This window comes from Pristiophorus japonicus, chromosome 20 (assembly GCF_044704955.1).
Source record: "Pristiophorus japonicus isolate sPriJap1 chromosome 20, sPriJap1.hap1, whole genome shotgun sequence".
NCBI lineage: Eukaryota > Metazoa > Chordata > Chondrichthyes > Pristiophoridae > Pristiophorus > Pristiophorus japonicus.
In genome coordinates, this window is record NC_091996.1 from 6,458,588 (window position 1) to 6,479,630 (window position 21,043).

General features: G+C 52.8%; 1 protein-coding gene across 1 annotated transcript in view; it reads left to right on the forward strand.

Annotated features, from left to right (window-relative positions):
• Positions 1-21,043, forward strand: part of LOC139233071 (laminin subunit gamma-3-like) — a 113,818-nt gene that overhangs the window by 64,456 nt on the left and 28,319 nt on the right. The window contains exons 10-13 of the mRNA XM_070863590.1: positions 173-338; positions 3,722-3,834; positions 7,000-7,212; positions 18,007-18,195. Of these exons, the coding sequence (XP_070719691.1) occupies positions 173-338; positions 3,722-3,834; positions 7,000-7,212; positions 18,007-18,195 (681 nt within the window). The remainder of the gene's footprint in view (positions 1-172; positions 339-3,721; positions 3,835-6,999; positions 7,213-18,006; positions 18,196-21,043) is intronic.

A 21,043-nucleotide genomic window follows, 5' to 3' on the forward strand; every position in this document is an offset into this window, starting at 1 on the left:
GGCGCTACATAAATGCAAGTCTTTGTTTCTGACCCAGAGGCGATTGTGTTACCCAGTGAGTCACTGCTGGATGTTAGACAAGCAGATTCAGGCCCGATACCTGCACTGCCAACCTTGGCTTCGGTTTCAATGAAGGCCCATCGAAGGCCTGATTCATTCCCTCTCGTTTCAGCAAAGTTCCTGGGAAACCAGCTCCTCAGCTACAGACAGAACCTCTCCTTTGTCCTCGACGTGGAAAGTGAGGAACTGGCGCCCTTCGACCTGACCCTGGAAGGTTCTGGAATCCAGGTGCGGGCCTCTGTTTCTCCGCAGGCGCGGGAGCGGGCCATCACCTTCAGGTCAGTCGCTTGCGAGCCCTTCAAATAGTTCGAGGTCCCGACGACGAGACCCATGGTTTGTGTCATGTATTCAACGATCATTGTAATCCATGTATAAGCTGACCGAAGTTGTACACCGTGAGAACATTGACCACAAGGGGGCGAACTTGTGGGAGACACTCCTAACCTGGACTTTCAGGTATAAAAGGGGAAGCTCCACCCACCTTCATCACTTGAGGTCTTGGTAATAAAGGTAACTGGTCACAGAGTGACCTTCTCTCAAGTATGGGCCTCGTGTGCATTTGTACTGTATAGTAAGGACATATCATTGGCGACGAGAAACTAGGATTTAAACCATGCGAGCATGGCCACTAGCAGCACAGACGAGAGGTGCTGATTGGGATGACTTTATTGAGAGACTACAGCAAAGTTTTGTCACTCTGGAATGGTTGGGACAGGATTCGGCCGACAAATGCAGAGCTCATCTCCTGATGGTAATAAAGGTAACTGGTCACAGAGTGACCTTCTCTCAAGTATGGGTCGTGTGCATTGATACTGTATAGTAAGGACGTATTTGTTTGATGCTGGGGCGGAGTTGCCGCCGGTTCGGGGGTCGAAGTTCGGGGGTCGAAGTTTGGTCCGGCCATGTTTGAGGCGGTGACACCGGGCTGAGTGCTGGTTTTACCGCCGGGCGGTAATCACCGCCTCAAACGGTGCAAAATCCTGTTTTCCCGCCCAGAGAGGAGAGAGCGGCGCTAAAGGTGACATCGTGCACTCGCCCTCGGGCGCTCACGGAGCGATCTCAGGAGGCCGACTGTCGCCGTTCACGTTTACTTAAAAGGCGCACTTGCAAGTTTGGCGAGCGAGTTAAGAAAATGAAAAATAAAAGATTCCGGCACTTTCCGTCACCCACACTGCCGCACCAGTTCCATTAATGCTAAAAAAAAATAATAACCATAAGCACTGACCTTGCTCCCTGGACGCTCCCGCCCCGGGACCCCCCCGATGTCCCACCACCTTTCCCAGGCTGTACCCACACCAGCCGGTGAGGTCATCGCACTTGCCGAATATCACAAGGGGCGCGCTCGCTCGATGACATCACCGCGCGGGCGTGCTGCGGTCGGTCTCGGCTCCGCCCCCAACGCCCAACTCAATTTCCCAACAGCCCAGGAACCCGCTCACCGCCCACGGTAAGGACATACATAAGAAATAGGAGCAGGAGTTGGCCATACGGCCCCTCGAGCCTGCTCCGCCATTCAATACGATCATGGCTGATCCGATCATGGACTCAGCTCCACTTCCCGGCCCGCTCCCCATAACCCCTTAATCCCTCATCGGTGAAGAAACTGTCTATCTCCGCCTTAAATATATTCAATGACCCAGCCTCCACAGCTCTCTGAAGCAGCGAATTCCACAGATTTACAACCCTCTGAGAAGAAATCTCTCCTCATCTCAGTTTTAAATGGGCGGCCCCTTATTCTGAGACGATGTCCCCGAGTTTTAGTTTCCCCTATGAGTAGAAACATCCTCTCTGCATCCACCTTGTCGAGCCCCCTCATTATCTTATATGTTTCGATAAGATCACCTCTCATTCTTCTGAACTCCAATGTGCAGAGGCCCAACCTACTCAACCTACCCTCATAAGCCAATCCCCTCATCTTCGGAATCAACTGAGTGAACCTTCTCTGAGCAGGCCTCCAGTGCAAGTATATCCTCCCTTAAATACAGAGACCAAAACTGTACGCAGTACTCCAGGTGTGGCCTCACCAATACCCTGTGCAGTTGTTCCGGAAGTTCGGAGATTTGTGATCCTGGGCTTTTCCGCGAAGGCTTGCATCGGGCCCACGTGTCCCATGAGCCTAAGGGTTCCGCACGCATCACTGGGATCGCATGGGCCGACCCAACCTATCAGGGTTGGCGATCCCCATTCATGCTTGTAGTCCCATTAAATATGAATGGGGGAACCCCCCACAAAAAACACACACACACTGAAAATAACTAAAAAGAAATACACCATCACATATTTCAAATTAATAAAAATAGAATTTAATTAATTATTTAAAAAAATGTAATTTTTTGAAAAATAAATGTACATATTTTAAAGGGTCTGACAATAAGCTGACCTTAGTTAATAGGATTTTAAATGTATAAATTATTTTTTTTTAAATTATTATTCTGTGCTTTAAAAGTCTTACGCTGATAACAGCAGGGGTAAGGCTTTCTTTTATCAGTCGTAAGAATTTGAAGGACATTTGCTGGGCAAATAGCCCAACTCTCCGCCCGCAGAGGCCCTTTACTTCCAGATGCGTGCGATCAGTCGAGAGGATTCTTGACAGATGTGCTTCACATGCCTAAACTCTGAACTTGCGGGACCCCCACACGTGTGTGCACACCTCGTACGCACCTGTGGGGAGTGCAAATTCAGGCCCATAGTGTCAAACTAAATTGAGAGGGTAGGACACAAGAACGTAAGAAATAGGAGCAGGAGTCGGCCATTCGGCCCCTCGAGCCTGCTCCGCCATTCAATAAGATCATGGCTGATCTGATCCTGGCCTCAACTCCACTTCCCTGCCCGCTCCCCATAACCCTCGACTCCCTTATCGTTCAAAAATCTGTCCATCTCCACCTTAAATATAGTCAATGACCCAGCCTCCACAGCTCTCTGGGGCAGAGAATTCCACAGTTTCACAACCCTCTGAGAGAAGAAATTCCTCCTCATCTCCGTCTTAAATGGGCGGCCCCTTATTCTGAAACTATGGCCCCGAGTTCTAGATTCCCCCACGAGGGGCAACATCCTCTCTGCATCTACCCTGTCAAGCCCCCTTAGAATCTTATGTTTCAATAAGATCCCCTCTCATTCTTCTAAACTCCAATGATTATAGGCCCAACCTGCTCAACCTTTCCTCATAAGTCAACCCCTTCATCTCCGGAATCAACCTCGTGAACCTTCTCTGAACAGCCTCCAATGCAAGTATATCCTTCCTTAGATACAGAGACCAAAACTGTACGCAGTACTCCAGGTGTGGTCTCACCAATACCCTGTACAGTTGTAGCAGGACTTCTCTGCTTTTATACTCTATCCACCTTGCAGTAAAGGCCAACATTCCATTTGCCTTCCTGATGACTGGCCGTATCTACATACTGACTTGCCTAAACTTCTCTGAACTGCCTCCAATGCAAGGGGACATTGGAGAAAGCAGGACTGATCCGTGCACACAGAATGACCGACACATGGGAGACCCGGGGGAAGAGGAGGTGAAAATGCCGGAGTGATTGAAGGGAGAATTGGATGACTCTCTGGTCTGTTCGCATGGATGGGCTGAAGGGCCTCCCCGGCCAGCGATTGTCTTGCAGCCTTGGGTCGCGATATTTGCCTGACTCTGCTCTTCACCCCCCCCTCACAGACTGCATGAAGCGGAGGCCGGTATCCAAGCCCCAGCCCTCTCCAGTTTCCAGTTCCAGCAGCTCCTCTCCAATCTCACCGCCATCAGGCTGGCCGGCTCGGGGAGCTTTCCCTGTAAGTGACCGTCACCGACCCGGGGTACCACCCCTGCTGTGTGACCACATGTCCTCTCGGCCTGAGGGTGTGGTGTGTGTGGGGGTGTGGGGTGGGGTGGTGGGTCTGTCTGTGGGGGTGTGATGTGTGTCTGTGTGGGGTGTGTGTATGGGTGTGTGTGTGGGGTGGTGGTGGGGTGTGTGTGTGGTGTGTGGGTGTGTGTGTGGGGGGGGGGGGTGGGTGTGGGTGTGTGTGTGTGGGATTGTGAGTGTGTGGGGGGGGTATGTGTGTGTTGGGGGGGGGTATGTGTGGGGGGTGTGCGGGGGGGGGGGGGTGTGCGCGCGGGGGGGTGTGCGCGCGGGGGGGTGTGCGGGCGGGGGGGTGTGTGCGTGCGGGGGGGCGGGGGGGTGTGTGCGTGCGGGGTGTGTGTGTGCGGGGGGGGTGTGTGTGTGTGCGGGGGGGGTGTGTGTGGTGGGGGGTGTGTGTGTGGTGGGGTGTGTGTGTGTGGTGGGGGGTGTGTGTGTGGTGGGGGGTGTGTGTGTGGTGGGGGGTGTGTGTGTGGTGGGGGGTGTGTGTGTGTGGTGGGGGGTGTGTGTGTGTGGTGGGGGGTGTGTGTGGGGGTGTGTGGTGGGGGGTGTGTATGTGGGGGGGGTGGGTATGTGGGGGGGGTGGGTGTGTGGATGTGTGTATGTGGGGGGGGGTGGGTGTGTGGGGGGGGTGGGTGTGTGGATGTGTGTATGTGGGGGGGGGTGGGTGTGTGGATGTGTGTGTGTGTGTGTGTGTGGGGTTGTGAGTGTGTGGGGTTGTGTGTGTGTGGGGGGGGTGTGTGTGTGGGTGTGTGTCTGTGTGGTGTGGGTGTGTGTGTGGGGGGGTGTGCGGGGGTGTGTGTGGGGGGGTGGGGGGGGTGTGTGCGGGGGTGTGTGTGTGCGGGGGTGTGTGTGTGCGGGGGTGTGTGTGTGCGGGGGTGTGTGTGTGCGGGTGTGAGTGTGTGCGGGTGTGAGTGTGTGGGATTGTGAGTGTGTGGGGTTGTGTGTGTGTGGGGGGGGGGTGTGTGTGTGTGTGTGTGGGGTTGTGTGTGTGTGTGTGTGGGGTTGTGTGTGTGTGGGGGTGTGTGTGTGGGGGAGGGTATGTGGGGGGGGTGTGTGTGTGTGGGGGGGGATGCGTGTGTGTGGGGGGGGGATGCGTGTGTGTGTGTGTGGGGGGGTGTGTGTGTGTGGGGGGGGGGTGTGTGTGTGTGGGGGGGGATGTGTGTGTGTGTGGGGGGGGATGTGTGTGTGTGTGGGGGGGGATGTGTGTGTGTGTGTGTGGGGGGGTGTGTGTGTGTGGGGGGGTGTGTGTGTGGGGGGGGGGGGTGTGTGGGGGTGTGTGGGGGTGTGTGTGTGTGGGGGTGTGTGTGTGTGGGAGGGGTGTGTGGGTGTGTGTCTGTGTGGGGTGTGGGTGTGTGTGTGTGTGGGGGGTGTGTGTGTGGGTGTGTGTCTGTGTGGGGTGTGTGTGTGGTGTGGGTGTGTGTGTGGGGGGGGGTGTGTGTGTGTGTGTGGGGTTGTGAGTGTGTGGGGGGGTATGTGTGTGTTGGGGGGATATGTTTGTGTGTGTGGGGTGTGTGTGTGTGTGTGTGGGGGGTGTGTGTGTGTGGGGGGTGTGTGTGTGTGTGGGGTGTGTGTGTGTGTGTGTGTGGGGTGTGTGTGTGTGTGTGTGTGGGGGGTGTGTGTGTGTGTGGGGGGTGTGTGTGTGTGTGGGGGGTGTGTGTGTGTGTGTGGGGGGTGTGTGTGTGTGTGGGGGGGGTGTGTGTGTGTGTGGGGGTGTGTGTGTGGGTGTGGGGGTGTGTGTGTGTGGGTGTGTGTGTGTGTGGGGGGTGTGTGGGGGTGGGTGTGTGTGTGTGGGGGTGTGTGTGTGTGTGTGGGGGTGGGTGTGTGTGTGTGGGGGTGTGTGTGTGTGTGTGTGGGGGGTGTGTGGGGGTGGGTGTGTGTGTGTGGGGGTGGGTGTGTGTGTGTGGGGGTGGGTGTGTGTGTGTGGGGGGGGGGGTGTGTGTCTGTGGGGGGAATGTGTGTGTCTGTGGGGGTGATGTGTGTGTGTGTGGGGTGGGGGTGTGTGTGTGTGTGTGTGGGTGTGTGTGTGTGTGTGGGTGTGTGTGTGTGTGGGGGGGGGTGTGTGTGTGGGGAGGGTGTGTGTGTGGGGGGGGGGGTGTGTGTGTGGGGGGGGTGTGTGGGGGGGGTGTGTGGGGGGGGGGGTGTGTGTGGGGGTGGGGTGTGTGTGTGTGTGTGTGGGGTCTGTGTGTGTGTGTGTGGGGGGTGGGTGTGTGTGTGTGGGGGGGGTGTGTGTGTGGGGGGGGTGTGTGTGTGGGGGGTGTGTGTGTGTGTGTGGGGGGGGTGTGTGTGTGTGGGGGGGATGTGTGTGTGTGTGTGGGGGGGGTTTGTGTGTGTGGGGGGGGTGTGTGTGTGGGGGTGTGTGTGTGTGTGTGGGGAGGGGGTGGGGGTGGGGGTGTGTGGGTGTGTGTGTGTGTGTGTGGGGGGTGTGTGTGTGGGGGGTGGGGGGGTGTGTGTGTGGGGGGTGGGGGGGTGTGTGTGTGGGGGTGGGGGGGTGTGTGGGGGGTGGGGGGGTGTGTGTGTGGGGGGTGTGTGTGTGTGTGGGGGGTGTGTGTGTGTGTGGGGGGTGTGTGTGTGTGTGTGGGGTGTGTGGGTGTGTGTGGGGTGTGTGGGGTGTGTGTGTGTGTGTGTGTGTGTGTGGGGGGGGTTGTGTGTGTGGGGGTGGTTGTGTGTGTGGGGGTGGTTGTGTGTGTGGGGGTGGGGTGTGTGTGGGGGTGGGGTGTGTGTGTGTGTGGGGGTGTGTGTGTGTGTGTGGGGGTGTGTGTGTGTGTGTGGGGGTGTGTGTGTGTGTGTGGGGGTGTGTGTGTGTGTTTGGGTGTATGTGTGTGTGGGTGTGTGTGTGTGTGTGGGGGGGGGGTTGTGTGTGTGTGTGTTGGGGGGGGTTGTGTGTGGGGGTGGGGGTGTGTGTGTGTGTTTGGGGGCTGTGTACACGTGTGTTTAGACGCGTTGTGAGCGACCATAATGAACAGATAATTGTGGGCAGCCCCTGATGTACAGAGCCGGGGATGAGGGGGGTAACTTAGACCCCCGACACAAACCCCTCGCCCTTCTGTAACGTGCTCCGTCAGCAAGTCGCCTGATTGGTTTCTCTTCTCCACTACAGCCCACCTGAAGGAGGTCACATTGGTTACGGCCCAGGCCGGCCTAGCGCCTCGTGCAGCCTGGGTGGAGGAGTGCTTGTGTCCTGAAGGCTACATCGGACAGTTCTGCCAGGCCTGCGCCCCCGACTACAAGCGAGGATTGCCCTCCGGGGGCCCACTGACCCGGTGCATCCCCTGTACCTGCAACCAGCACGGGACCTGCGATCCCGACACAGGTCTGTATTTACCGTCCCAGCATCCAGTGACTGACGCTGCACTGTCAGAGGGCAGTACTGAGGGAGTGCCGCACTATCGGGGGGCAGTACTGAGGGAGTGCCGCACTATCGGGGGGCAGTACTGAGGGAGTGCCGCACTGTCAGAGGGCAGTACTGAGGGAGTGCCGCACTGTCAGAGGGGCAGTACTGAGGGAGTGCCGCACTATCGGGGGGCAGTACTAAGGGAGTGCCGCACTGTCGGAGGGGCAGTACTGAGGGAGTGCCGCAATGTCGGAGGGGCAGTACTGAGGGAGTGCCGCACTATCGGGGGGCAGTACTGAGGGAGTGCCACACTGTCGCAGGGGCAGTACTGAGGGAGCGCTGCACTGTCGCAGGGGCAGTACTGAGGGAGCGCCGCACTGTCGCAGGGGCAGTACTGAGGGAGCGCTGCACTGTCGGAGGGGCAGTACTGAGGGAGTGCTGCACTGTTGGAGGGGCAGTACTGAGGGAGCGCTGCACTGTCAGAGGGGCAGTACTGAGGGAGCGCTGCACTGTCGGAGGTGCCGTCTTGCAGATGAGACGTTAAACCGAGGCCCCGTCTGCTCTTTCAGGTGGACATAAAAGATCCCATGGCACTATTTCAAAGGGCAGGGGGTGTTATCCCCGGTGTCCTGGCCAATATTTATCTATCAATCAACATCACAAAAACAGATTATTTGATTGCTGTTTGTGGGAGCTTGCTGAGCGCAAATTGGCTGCTACATTTCCTACATCACAACAGTGACCACACTCCAAAAATTACTTCATTGTCTGTAAAGCGCTTTGAGACATCCTGAGGTTGTGAAAGGCGCTATAGAAATGCAAGTTCTTTCTTTCCAATTCCCTCCCTGCGCTGTGGCCGATGCCTTCAGTCGTCTCGGGGCGGGGGGGGAAAGTTTTCACACAAAGGTTATTAGAACGCGGAACGCCTTCTCCCCTTCCCCTCCCGTTCCGCGACTGACTCGGGCTTTCGGCTTTTCTGATCCCCGACTCACCGATTGGTCGAAGTGATCCTTCCCGAAATGTGGACACATTGCCGGATTGCCCCCCTTTAACCTGCTCCGGAAATACAAGCCTCCTCCTCCAAGGTTCCCATCACAGGAACGTAAGAACTAGGAGCAGGAGTAGGCCATTCGGCCCCTCGAGCCTGCTCCGCCATTCAACAAGATCGTGGCTGAGGGCTGTGGAGGCCTAGTCGCTGAGTGTATTCAAGGCAGAGATCGATAGATTTTTGGATATTAAGGGAATCGAGGGATTTGGGGATTGGGAGGGAAGGTGGAGTTGAGATAGATCAGCCATGGTATTATTGAAAGGCGGAGCAGGCTCGAGGGGCCGAATGGCCGGCTGCTCCTATTTCTTCTGTTCTATGGTGTGTGCCTCGCGCCTGCGTGCATTCTGAGCCACAAGTGCACCTCCCGCCATATTGGTTTCGGCGTTAAGAGGCGTGCCGGAAACGGGCATTAACCTCTTTGCATATGCAAATAAGGGGGCCAAAATTCTCATCCTTATTTTCAAATCCTTCTGTGGCCCCGCCCCTCCCTATCTCTGTAATCTCCTCCAGCCCCACAACAACCCACCGAGATATCTGCGCCCCTCTAATTCTGCCCTCCTGAGCATCCCCGATTATAATCGCTCCACCATCGGTGGCTGTGCCTTCTGTTGCCCGGGCCCCAAGCTCTGGAACTCCCTGCCTAAACCTCTCTGCCTCTCTTGAACTCATGAGCATCAAATATTATAATCGCTCAACAATTGGTGGCTGTGCCTTCTGTTGCCCGGGCCCCAAGTTCTGGAACTCCCTCCCTAAACCTCGACGCCTTTCTAATCCTTTAAGACGCTCCTTAAAACCTACCTCTCTGACCAAGCTTTTGGTCACCTGCGCTAATTTCTATTTATGCGGCTTGGTGTCAAATTTTTAAAATCTCATAATACTCCTGTGAAGCACCTCAGAAGGGAGCAAGACTTGCATTTCTATAGCGCCTTTCACAACCACCGGACGTCTCAAAGCGCTTTACAGCCAGTGAAGTACTTTTGGAGTGTAGTCACTGTTGTAATGTGGGAAACGCGGCAGCCAATTTGTGCACAGCAAGCTCCCACAAACAACAATGTGATAATGACCAGATAATCTGTTTTTTTTGTTATGTTGATTGAGGGATAAATATTGGCCCCCGGACACCGGGGATAACTCCCCCTGCTCTTTCGCAATAATGCCACGGGATCTTTTACGTCCACCTTAGAGAGCAGACGGGGCCTCGGTTTAACGTTTCTTCCGAAAAACGGCCCCTCCGACAGTGCGGCGCTCCCTCAGTACTGCCCCTCCGACAGTGCGGGGCTCCCTCAGTACTGCCCCTCCGACTGTGCGGCGCTCCCTCAGTACTGCCCCTCCGACAGTGCGGCGCTCCCTCAGTACTGCCCCTCCGACAGTGCGGCACTCCCTCAGTACTGCCCCTCCGACAGTGCGGGGCTCCTTCAGTACTGCCCCTCCGACAGTGCGGGGCTCCCTCAGCACTGCACCGGGAGTGTCAGCCTAGATGTTTTTGTGCAGAAGTCGCTGGAGTGGGACTTGAACCCACAACCTTCTGAGTTAGAGGCGAGAGAGGGATTGCTGCCCGCTGAGCCACAGCTGACCCTTGTATTTATACAGCGGCTTGGGACGTTTCACTGCTTTAAAGGCGCTATATAAATACAAGTTGTTTTGTGTTTGATGCCCCCCCCCGCTTTACCAAATTGGTTTGCCCTGAGCCGAGCCCAGGCCGGGTCCACAAGGCCGAACCAGCGGTGCTTGAAGGGGTGCCGCCGGGTTGCCACCACAAAAGATAACGTACCCGATTGTGGATACGGGCGTGTGACCCACGGGTCGCTGCCTGTCACCGCTCCCCCCTCCCCCGATCGGGCGGTGGGTGGCACGGGAAGGGGAGGTGGGCACCGACATGGAGAGGGAATCGGGGTGGGGAGCGAGCTGAGGAAGGTAAATGGGTCAGGGATGTTCGGCATGTCGCCTTGTGTCCCGTGACACATCAGCAGGGTGGTGGGGGGAAAAAGGTCTTGCATTTCTATAGCCGCCTTTCACCACCTCGGCATGTCTCAAAGCGCTTTACGGCCAATGAGGCTGTAGTAGTGTGTACTGTAGTGCAGTCACTGTTGTAATGTAGGGAAACGCGGCAGCTCAATTTGCGCACAGCAAGCTCCCACAAACAGAAATGTGAACATAAAAATTAGGAGCAGGAGTAGGCCATTCGGCCCCTCGAGCCTGCTCCGCCATTCAGCCCCTCGAGCCTGCTCCGCCATTCAATAAGCTCATGGCTGATCTTCAACCCCACCACTTTCCTGCACTGTTCCCATATCCCTTGATTCCCTTAATATCCAAAAATCCATCGATCTCTGTCTTGAACATACTCAGCGACTTAGCCTCCACAGCCCTCTGGGGGAGAGAATTCCAAAGATTCACCACCCTCTGAGTGAAGAAGATTCTCCTCATCTCAGTCCTCAATGGCCGACCCCTTATTCTGAGATTGTGTGCCCCCTGGTTCTAGACTCCCCCAGCCCGGGGGGGAAAACACCCTCCCTGCATCTACCTTGTCAAGCCCTGTAGGAACTTTGATCATCTGTTTGCTGTAAGGGGTCGCATCCCTTAAACCCGTTTTCTCCGCTCTCGTGGGTCGGCCGTGTGCGGTGGTCATGCCTGTTATTTGCTGAGTCTGTGTGGCGACACGCGATCAGAGCTCCCACACAGCCCTGCTCTTCATCACCGTCTCAGAAACCCTTCAGCACGATTCCCCCCCTGCCGCCCCCCCATCCCCCCAGCCCAGCCTCCCCTCACCCTCGGGGGCCACTGCAGACTCAACACATGGAAACACTTATCTGCTTCCACTCGGATCACATTTGTTCGCTTGTTTATTTATTTCTATGCCAAATGCAGATCCGAAGCTGAGCACCTCTAATTATTGGGCCCAGCGACGGCCGTTTCATCTGCTCCTTAAAGTTTTCCGCCAGAGAGCTTTGGCTGACTGTAGCCCTGCTCAGCATCAAACGCAAAGATCCTTGTCCACTACGAGGGAAGTATATTTGGAAGAGTTTGTGAGGGAGGGGGAAACAAAATGTTTCTTTGTAAAACGAGTGAGTTTTCAAGAAAACAGCTCGCAGCAAGCAACGTGAAACAAAGCTGCCCTTTACAATGCCAAGTGGGGCCGTGTGTATTATGTCATATCGACCGCAACCCTTGAAGGGCACGAGGAGTCCTTCCTGTGTCTTGTTGAGGTCTGCTGGAGGTTAATTGCTCTCAGGCAGATTTTCTGGTTAATTAGAGGTTAATTGCTCTAGGACAGATTTTCTGGTCAATTAGAGTTTAATTGCTCTTAGGCAGATCTTCTGGTCAATTAGAGGTTAATTCCTCTTGGTCAGATCTTCAGGACAATTAGAGGTTAATTGCTCTTGGTCCGATCTTCAGGACAAATATTTTGTATCAGTCTTTACGGTAGAGGACACTAACAATATTCCAACAGTGGATAGTCTAGTGGCTATAGGGGTGGGGGGGGGGGGGGGGGGAGAGGAACTTAACACAATCACAATCACTAAGGAGGTGGTACTTGGTAAGATAATGGGACTAAAGGCAGATAAATCCCCTGGACCTGATGGCTTGCATCCTGGGGTCTTAAGAGAAGTAGTTGCAAGGATTATGGATGCATTGGTTGTAATTTACCAAAATTCCCTGGATTCTGGGGAGGTCCCAGCAGATTGGAAAACTGCAAATGTAACGCCCCTATTTAAAAAAGGAGGCATACAAAAAGCAGGAAACTATAGACCAGTTAGCCTAACATCTGTGGTTAGGAAAATGTTGGAGTCCATTATTAAAAAAGCAGTAGCAGGACCTTTGGAAAAATAAAATTCGGTCAGGCAGAGTCAGCATGGATTTATGAAGGGGAAGTCATGTTTGACAAATTTGCTGGAGTTCTTTGAAGATGTAACAAACAGGGTGGATAAAGGGGAACCAGTGGATGTGGTGTATTTGGACTTCCAGAAGGCACTTGACAAGGTGCCACATAAAAGGTTACTGCACAAGATAAAAGTTCATGGGGTTGGGGGTAATATATTAGCATGGATAGAGGATTGGCCAACTAACAGAAAACAGAGAGTTGGGATAAATAGTTAATTCTCGGGTTGGCAACCAGTAACTAGTGGGGTGCTGCAGGGATCAGTGCTGGGACCCCAACTATTTAGAATCTATATTAACGACTTGGAAGAAGGGACCGAGTGTAACGTAGCCAAGTTTGCTGACGATACAAAGATGGGAGGAAAAGCAATGTGTGAGGAGAACACAAAAAATCTGCAAAAGGACATAGACAGGCTAAGTGAGTGGGCAAAAATTTGGCAGATGGAATATAATGTTGGAAAGTGTGAGGTCATGCACTTTGGCAGAAAAAAATCAAAGAGCAAGTTATTATTTAAATGGAGAAAGATTGCAAAGTGCCGCAGTACAGCGGGACCTGGGGGTACTTGTGCATGAAACACAAAAGGATAGTACACAGGTACAGCAAGCGATCAGGAAGGCCAATGGTATCTTGGCCTTTATTGCAAAGGGGATGGAGTATAAAAGCAGGGAAGTCTTGCTACAGCTATATAAGGTATTGGTGAGGCCACACCTGGAATACTGCGTGCAGTTTTGGTTTCCATATTTACGAAAGGATATACTTGCTTTGGAGGCAGTTCAGAGAAAGTTCACTAGGTTGATTCCGGAGATGAGGGGGTTGACTTCTGAGGAAAGGTTGAGTAGGTTGGGCCTCTACTCATTGGAATTCAGAAGAATGAGAGGTGATCTTATGGAAACGTATAAGATTATGAGGGGGCTTGACAAGGTGGATGCAAAGAGGATGTTTCCACTGATGGGGGAGACTAGAACTAGGGGGCATAGTCTTAGAATAAGGGGCTGCCCATTTAAAACTGAGATGAAGAGAAATTTCTTCTCTCAGAGGGTTGTAAATCTGTGGAATTTGCTGCCTCATAGAGCTGTGGAAGCTGGGACATTGAATAAATTTAAGACAGAAATAGACAGTTTCTTAAACGATAAGGGAATAAGGGGTTATGGGGAGTGGGCAGGGAAGTGGAGCTGAGTCCATGATCAGATCAGCCATGATCTTATTGAATGGCGGAGCAGGCTCGAGGGACCAGGTGGCCTACTCCTGTTCCTATTTCTTATGTAACATAACAAAAACAGATTACCTGGTCATTCATCATCATCATCATGGGCAGATCCTCGGAATCGAGGAAGACTTGCTTCCACTCTTAGACTGAGTCCTTAGGTAGTTGAACAGTCCAATACGAGAGCCACAGTCCCTGCCACAGGTGGGATGGACAGTCGTTGAGAGTAAGGGAGGGTGGGACAGGTTTGCCGCGCATTCCTACCGCTGTCTGCGTTTGATAGAAACATAGAAACATAGAAAATAGGTGCAGGAGTAGGCCATTCGGCCCTTCTAGCCTGCACTGCCATTCAATGAGTTCATGGCTGAACATGCAACTTCAGTACCCCATTCCTGCTTTCTCGCCATACCCCTTGATCCCCCTAGCAGTAAGGACTTCATCTAACTCCCTTTTTGAATATGTTTAGTGAATTGGCCTCAACAACTTTCTGTGGTAGAGAATTCCACAGGTTCACCACTCTCTGGGTGAAGAAGTTTCTCCTCAACACAGTCCTAAATGGCTTACCCCTTATCCTTAGACTGTGACCCCTGGTTCTGGACTTCCCCAACATTGGGAACATTCTTCCTGCATCTAACCTGTCTAAACCCGTCAGAATTTTAAACGTTTCTATGAGGTCCCTTCTCATTCTTCTGAACTCCAGTGAATACAAGCCCAGTTGATCCAGTCTTTCTTGATAGGTCAGTCCCACCATCCCGGGAATCAGTCTGGTGAATCTTCGCTGCACTCCCTCAATAGCAAGAATGTCCTTCCTCAAGTTAGGAGACCAAAACTGTGCACAATACTCCAGGTGTGGCCTCACCAAGGCCCTGTACAACTGTAGCAACACCTCCCTGCTCCTGTACTCAAATCCCCTCACTATGAAGGCCAACATGCCATTTGCTTTCTTAACCGCCTGCTGTACCTGCATGCCAACCTTCAATGACTGATGTACCATGACACCCAGGTCTCATTGCACCTCCCCTTTTCCTAATCTGTCACCATTCAGATAATAGTCTGTCTCTCTGTTTTTACCACCAAAGTGGATAACCTCACATTTATCCACATTATACTTCATCTGCCATGCATTTGCCCACTCACCTAACCTATCCAAGTCACTCTGCAGCCTCATAGCATCCTCCTCGCAGCTCACACTGCCACCCAACTTAGTGTCATCTGCAAATTTGGAGATACTACATTTAATCCCCTTGTCTAAATCATTAATGTACAGTGTAAACAGCTAGGGCCTTGCGGTACCCCACTAGTCACTGCCTGCCATTCTGAAAAGTACCCATTTACTCCTACTCTTTGCTTCCTGTCTGACAACCAGTTCTCAATCCATGTCAGCACACTACCCCCAATCCCATGTGCTTTAACTTTGCACATTAATCTCTTGTGTGGGACCTTGTCGAAAGCCTTCTGAAAGTCCAAATATACCACATCAACTGGTTCTCCCTTGTCCACTTTACTAGAAACATCCTCAAAAAATTCCAGAAGATTTGTCAAGCATGATTTCCCTTTCACAAATCCATGCTGACTTGGATCTTTCCAAATGCGCTGCTATGACATCCTTAATAATTGATTCTGTCATTTTACCCACTACTGAGGTCAGGCTGACCGGTCTATAATTCCCTGTTTTCTCTCTCCCTCCTTTTTTAAAAAGTGGGGTTACATTGGCTACCCTCCACTCGATAGGAACTAATCCAGAGTCAATGGAATGTTGGAAAATGACTGTCAATGCTTCCGCTATTTCCAAGGCCACCTCCTTAAGTACTCTGGGATGCAGTCCATCAGGCCCTGGGGATTTATCGGTCTTCAATCCCATCAATTTCCCCAACACAATTTCCCGACTAATAAAGATTTCCCTCAGTTCCTCCTCCTTACTAGACCCTCTGACCCCTTTTATATCCGGAAGGTTGTTTGTGTCCTCCTTAGTGAATACCGAACCAAAGTACTTGTTCAATTGGTCTGCCATTTCTTTGTTCCCCGTTATGACTTCCCCTGATTCTGACTGCAGGGGACCTACGTTTGTCTTTACTAACCTTTTTCTCTTTACATATCTATAGAAACTTTTGCAATCCGCCTTAATGTTCCCTGCAAGTTTCTTCTCGTACTCCATTTTCCCTGCCCTAATCAAACCCTTTGTCCTCCTCTGCTGAGTTCTAAATTTCTCCCAGTCCCCAGGTTCGCTGCTATTTCTGGCCAATTTGTATGCCACTTCCTTGGCTTTAATACTATCCCTGATTTCCCTTGATAGCCACGGTTGAGCCACCTTCCTTTTTTATTTTTACACCAGACAGGAATGTACAATTGTTGTAGTTCATCCATGCGGTCCCTAAATGTCTGCCATTGCCCATCCACCGTCAACCCCTTAAGTATCATTCGCCAATCTATCCTAGCCAATTCACACCTCATACCTTCAAAGTTACCCTTCTTTAAGTTCTGGACCATGGTCTCTGAATTAACTGTTTCATTCTCCATCCTAATGCAGAATTCCACCATATTATGGTCACTCTTCCCCAAGGGGCCTCGCACAATGAGATTGCTAATTAATCCTCTCTCATTACACAACACCCAGTCTAAGATGGCCTCCCCCCTAGTTGGTTCCTCGACATATTGGTCTAGAAAACCATCACGTATGCACTCCAGGAAATCCTCCTCCACCGTATTGCTTCCAGTTTGGTTAGCCCAATCTATGTGCATATTAAAGTCACCCACTATAACTGCTGCACCTTTATTGCATGCACCCCTAATTTCCTGTTTGATGCCCTCCCCAACATCACTACCACTGTTTGGAGGTCTGTACACAACTCCCACTAACGTTTTTTGCCCTTTGGTGTTCTGCAGCTCTACCCATATAGATTCCACATCATCCAAGCTAATGTTTTTCCTAACTATTGCATTAATCTCCTTTTTAACCAGCAATGCTAACCCACCTCCTTTTCCTTTTATTCTATCCTTCCTGAATGTTGAATACCCCTGGATGTTGAGTTCCCAGCCCTGATCATCCTGGAGCCACGTCTCCGTAATCCCAATCACATCATATTTGTTAACATCTATTTGCACAGTTAATTCATCCACCTTATTGCGGATACTCCTTGCATTAAGACACAAAGCCTTCAGGCTTGTTTTTTTAACACCCTTTGTCCTTTTAGAATTTTGCTGTACAGTGGCCCTTTTTGTTCTTTGCCTTGGGTTTCTCTGCCCTCCACTTTTCCTCATCTCCTTTCTGTCTTTTGCTTTTGCCTCCTTTTTGTTTCCCTCTGTCTCCCTGCATTGGTTCCCATCCCCCTGCCATATTAGTTTAACTCCTCCCCAACAGCACTAGCAAACACTCCCCCTAGGACATTGGTTCCGGTCCTGCCCAGGTGCAGACCGTCCGGTTTGTACTGGTCCCACCTCCCCCAGAACCGGAATCGATTTCTGCATGCTCTCGGCGACGAGACTCGAGGTGCTCAGCGCCCTCCCGGATGCACTTCCGCCACTTAGGGCAGTCTATGGCCAAGGACTCCCAGGTGTCAGTGGGGATGTCACACTTTTATCAGGGAGGCTTTGAGGGTGTCCTTGTGACGATCCTCTGTCTACCCTTGGCTCGTTTGCCATGAAAGAGTTCCGAGTAGAGCACTTGCTTTGGGAGTCTCGTGTCTGGCATGTGGCCTGCCAGCGGAGCTGATCAAGCGTGGTCAGTGCTTCAATGCTGGGGATGTTGGCCTGGTCGAGGACGCTAATGTTGGTGCGTCTGTCCTCCCAGGGGATTTTTCGGATCTTGCGGAGACATCGTTGGTGGTATTTCTCCAGCGACTTGAGGTGTCTACTGTACATGGTCCATGTCTCTGAGCCATACAGGAGGGCGGGTATTACTACAGCCCTGTAGACCATGAGCTTGGCGGCAGATTTGAGGACCTGGTCTTCAAACACTCTTTTCCTCAGTTGACCGAAGGATGCGCTGGCGCACTGGAGGCGGTGTTGAACCTCCGAATCAATATCTGCTTTTGTTGATAGGAGGCTCCCGAGGTATGGGAAATGGCCCACGGTGTCCAGGGCCGCGCCGTGGATCTTGATGACTGGGGGGCAGTGCTGTGCCGCGAGGACAGGCTGGTGGAGAACCTTTGTCTTACGTATATTTAATGTAAGGCCTATGCTTTCGTACGCCTCGGTAAATACGTCGACTATGTCCTGGAGTTCAGCCTCTGAATGTGCGCAGACGCAGGCGTCGCCCGCGTACTGTAGCTCAACGACAGACGTTGGAGCAGTCTTGGACCTGGCCTGGAGGCGGCGTAGGTTAAACAGCTTCCCACTGGTTCTGTAGTTTAGTTCCACTCCAGCGGGGAGCTTGTCGACTGTGAGGTGGAGCATGGCAGCGAGGAAGATTGAGAAGAGGGTTGGGGCGATGACGCAGCCCTGTTTGACCCCACATTGTTGTTTGTGGGAGCTTGCTGTGCGCATGTTGACTGCCGCGTTTCCCACATTACAACAGTGACTGCGCTTCAAAAAGTACTGCATTGGCTGTAAAGCGCTTTGAGATGTCTGGTCGTGGTGCAAGGCGCTATAGAAATGCAAGTCTCTCTTCGTTTGTTGCTGTGAAGCCGGCTGTCTTTTGCCTTGCAGGCGTTTGCCGCTGCGTCCACAACACTGACGGGCCCTCCTGCGAGCACTGCGCGAGTGGTTACTATGGCAACCCGTTCCGAGGCCGCTACAATGACTGCAAACCTTGCCCGTGTCCCGCTCAGTCCAACTGCGCCACGGTTGAGGAGACTAAGGAAGTGGTGTGCACAGACTGTCCCGAGGGGCAGACAGGTAACGAGCTTGGACGCCCTTTCGCTCTGACTTCCGATCGCTGGATTGTGGTGTTTGCAGCTTGCTTCCCCCTGTCGCCAGCCATTGAGCGCTCAGCCACACACGATCAGCAAGTTCCAGGGGAGCCCCTCGCCAACCTGGGCCGGGCTGGGTCGGGAGTTTAACAAAGAACAATGAGTTTGGGCGTACCTTTGGAGAGAGATAACAATTAGCCAGAGTTCATGTTCAGAGAGCCCTCGCCCTTGGCTCCAACCCCGCCCATTGTGAACATGCGCGGCTAGCTGGCAGTTTTTGCGGCTTGGCACAAGGCCGCCCACAGTTGAATAGCCCGTCAGCGGCCGCTGCGGTTCAGACTTAAGGGATTGCCCAACCGGGCTGGGCATTAGACGTGGGCCCTCTCATCGCCTCCCCACACCGCCTCTCCCCTCACCGCCCCCTCAACGCCCCCTCCCCACCATCCACCCCTCGCCCCCCCTCACCATCCACCCCTCGCCCCCCCTCACCATCCACCCCTCACCCCCTCTTCACCGCACCCCCCCCCCCCACTCCGCTCACCATCTCCCTGGTCTTTGTGGAATCCAGGTAGCCGGTTATGGAGGGGGCAGAAATTAGGTGCAGTGGTTAGGGTGCAACTCGGAAAGTCATGAGTTCAAATCCCACTGAAGCCTGTTGTGAAATCTGGTCAGCAAAAAAAAAACATACCACGATTGTGGTAAAAACCCAACTGGTCTTTTAGGAGAGGGACCCTCTACCTGTTCTGGCCTACACGTAACTCCAGTCCCGGTCCACAGGCTCGACTCTGATGTTGCCTAGCAAGCCGCCATCGCTGAATGGGTCCCACTATCTCCATCAGGGCAAGTGGCATGACCTCACCCACCTCCCCAGATAAATCTTCCCAGAAATATAGCTTTATTTTCGAAATGCAAATGTCATTTGTGATGGGTTTCAGCTTAAAATGATTAGAATCACAGAAATTTACAACACGGAAGGAGGCCATTCGGCCCATTGTGTCCGTGCCGGCCGACAAAGAGCTATCCAGCCTAATCCCACTCTCCAGCTCTCGGTCCATAGCCCTGAAGGTTACGGCACTTCAGGTGCACATCCAAGTACTTTTTAAATGTGGTGAGGGTTTCTGCCTCTACCACCCTTTCAGGCAGTGAGTTCCAGACCCCCACCGCCCTCTGGGTGAAGAAATTTCCCCTCAAATCCCCTCTAAACCTCCCCCCAATTACTTTAAATCTATGTCCCCTGGTCCTTGACCTCTTTGCTAAGGGAAATAGGTCCTTCCTATCCACTATATCTAGACCACTTAGGGTGGTCTTAGGCCTGGGATTCCCAGGAGCTGGTGGAGATGATGCCCTAGGTGGAGGAAGAGCATCCGGGAGGGCGCTGAGCACCTCGTCACCGAGAGCAGGCAGCAGAAGGAGCGTGCGGCAAACCAGACTCCCCACCCACCCCTTTCCTTCAACCACTGTCTGTCCCACCTGTGACAGAGACTGTAATTCCCGTATTGGACTGTTCAGTCACCTGAGAACTCACTTTGAGTGGAAGCAAGTCTTCCTCGATTTTGAGGGACTGCCTATTATGATGATGATCCAGCCCCCATATATTTTTAATACACCCCAGTCAGGTCTCCCCTCAGCCTCCTCTGTTCCAAAGAAAACAAACCCCAGCCTATCCAATCTTTCCTCATAGCTAACATTCTCTAGTCCTGGCAACATCCTCGTAAATCTCCTGTGTACCCTCTCGAGTGCAATCACATCTTTCCTGTAATGTGGTAATGTGCACACAGTACTCCAGCTGTGGCCAAACGAGGGAGAAATTGATGCGCAGTTCAGATTAACCAAGGCAGGTGAATGGAGTACAGGTACAGATCAGCCAATGATCTCATTGAAAGGCGGGACAGGCTCGAGAAGGCTGGATGGCCTGTTCCCATCTTCCGAAAATCCTGGTGGGTAATCAAGAGGGCAGACTATTGGAGTGGGGAAAATGGACGGTAACGAGGAGGGTCACCAATTCCGATTGGTGGCATTCCCCATCACGTGACTTCCCGCCTCCATCCGCCCTGCCCCCGCACGCCTGCCATTGGTCGACCGACATGTGGTACCTCCTTCCCACGGCCAATCGAAACGCGAACAAATCCTTCGGTACCCGATTGGACCGTCAGCCAAATACCCATTTTCCCACCTTCTCCAAGAGAGTCCAAAGTTATTAAGGGTTTACGGAGGCGAGGCGGGTGGTTGGAGTTACGGTTCAGGTTAGCTGTGATGTTACTGAATGGTGGGACAGGCTCGAGGGGCTGAATGGCCACCTCCTGTTCCTAGCTTCCAAAGAAAATGAAGAAAAAAAATGGAACGCTTCTTTGGTATTACTCCCGGGAGTTGCAATGTCCTGGAGATTAAACTCTCTCTCAAACTAGGGCTGTATCCTGAGGAATTTAGAACATTAAGGGGTGATTTGATTGAAGTTTTCAGGATATTTCGGGGAAGAGATAGGGTAAATCGAGAGAAACTGTTCCCGCTGGTTGGGGAGTCGAGGACTAGCGGGGGCACAGTCTAAAAATTAGAGCCAGGCCTTTCAGGAGTGAAATTAGAAAACACTTCTACACACAAAGGGCCCAAGTTTCCACACGATAAAAAACGGGTGCCCCTCCGAGCTGGGCGCCCGTTTTTCGCGACCAAAACGGTGCCGGAAAAAAACCTCGCGTTTCTGGAGAGCCCTGCAGCGCCATGTCTGTTTGGCGCGGCGCCCAGGGGGGGGCGGAGCCTACACTCGCGCCGATTTTGTAAGGGGGCGGGTACTATTTAAATTTAGTTTTTTTCCTGCCGGCAACGCTGCGCGTGCGCGT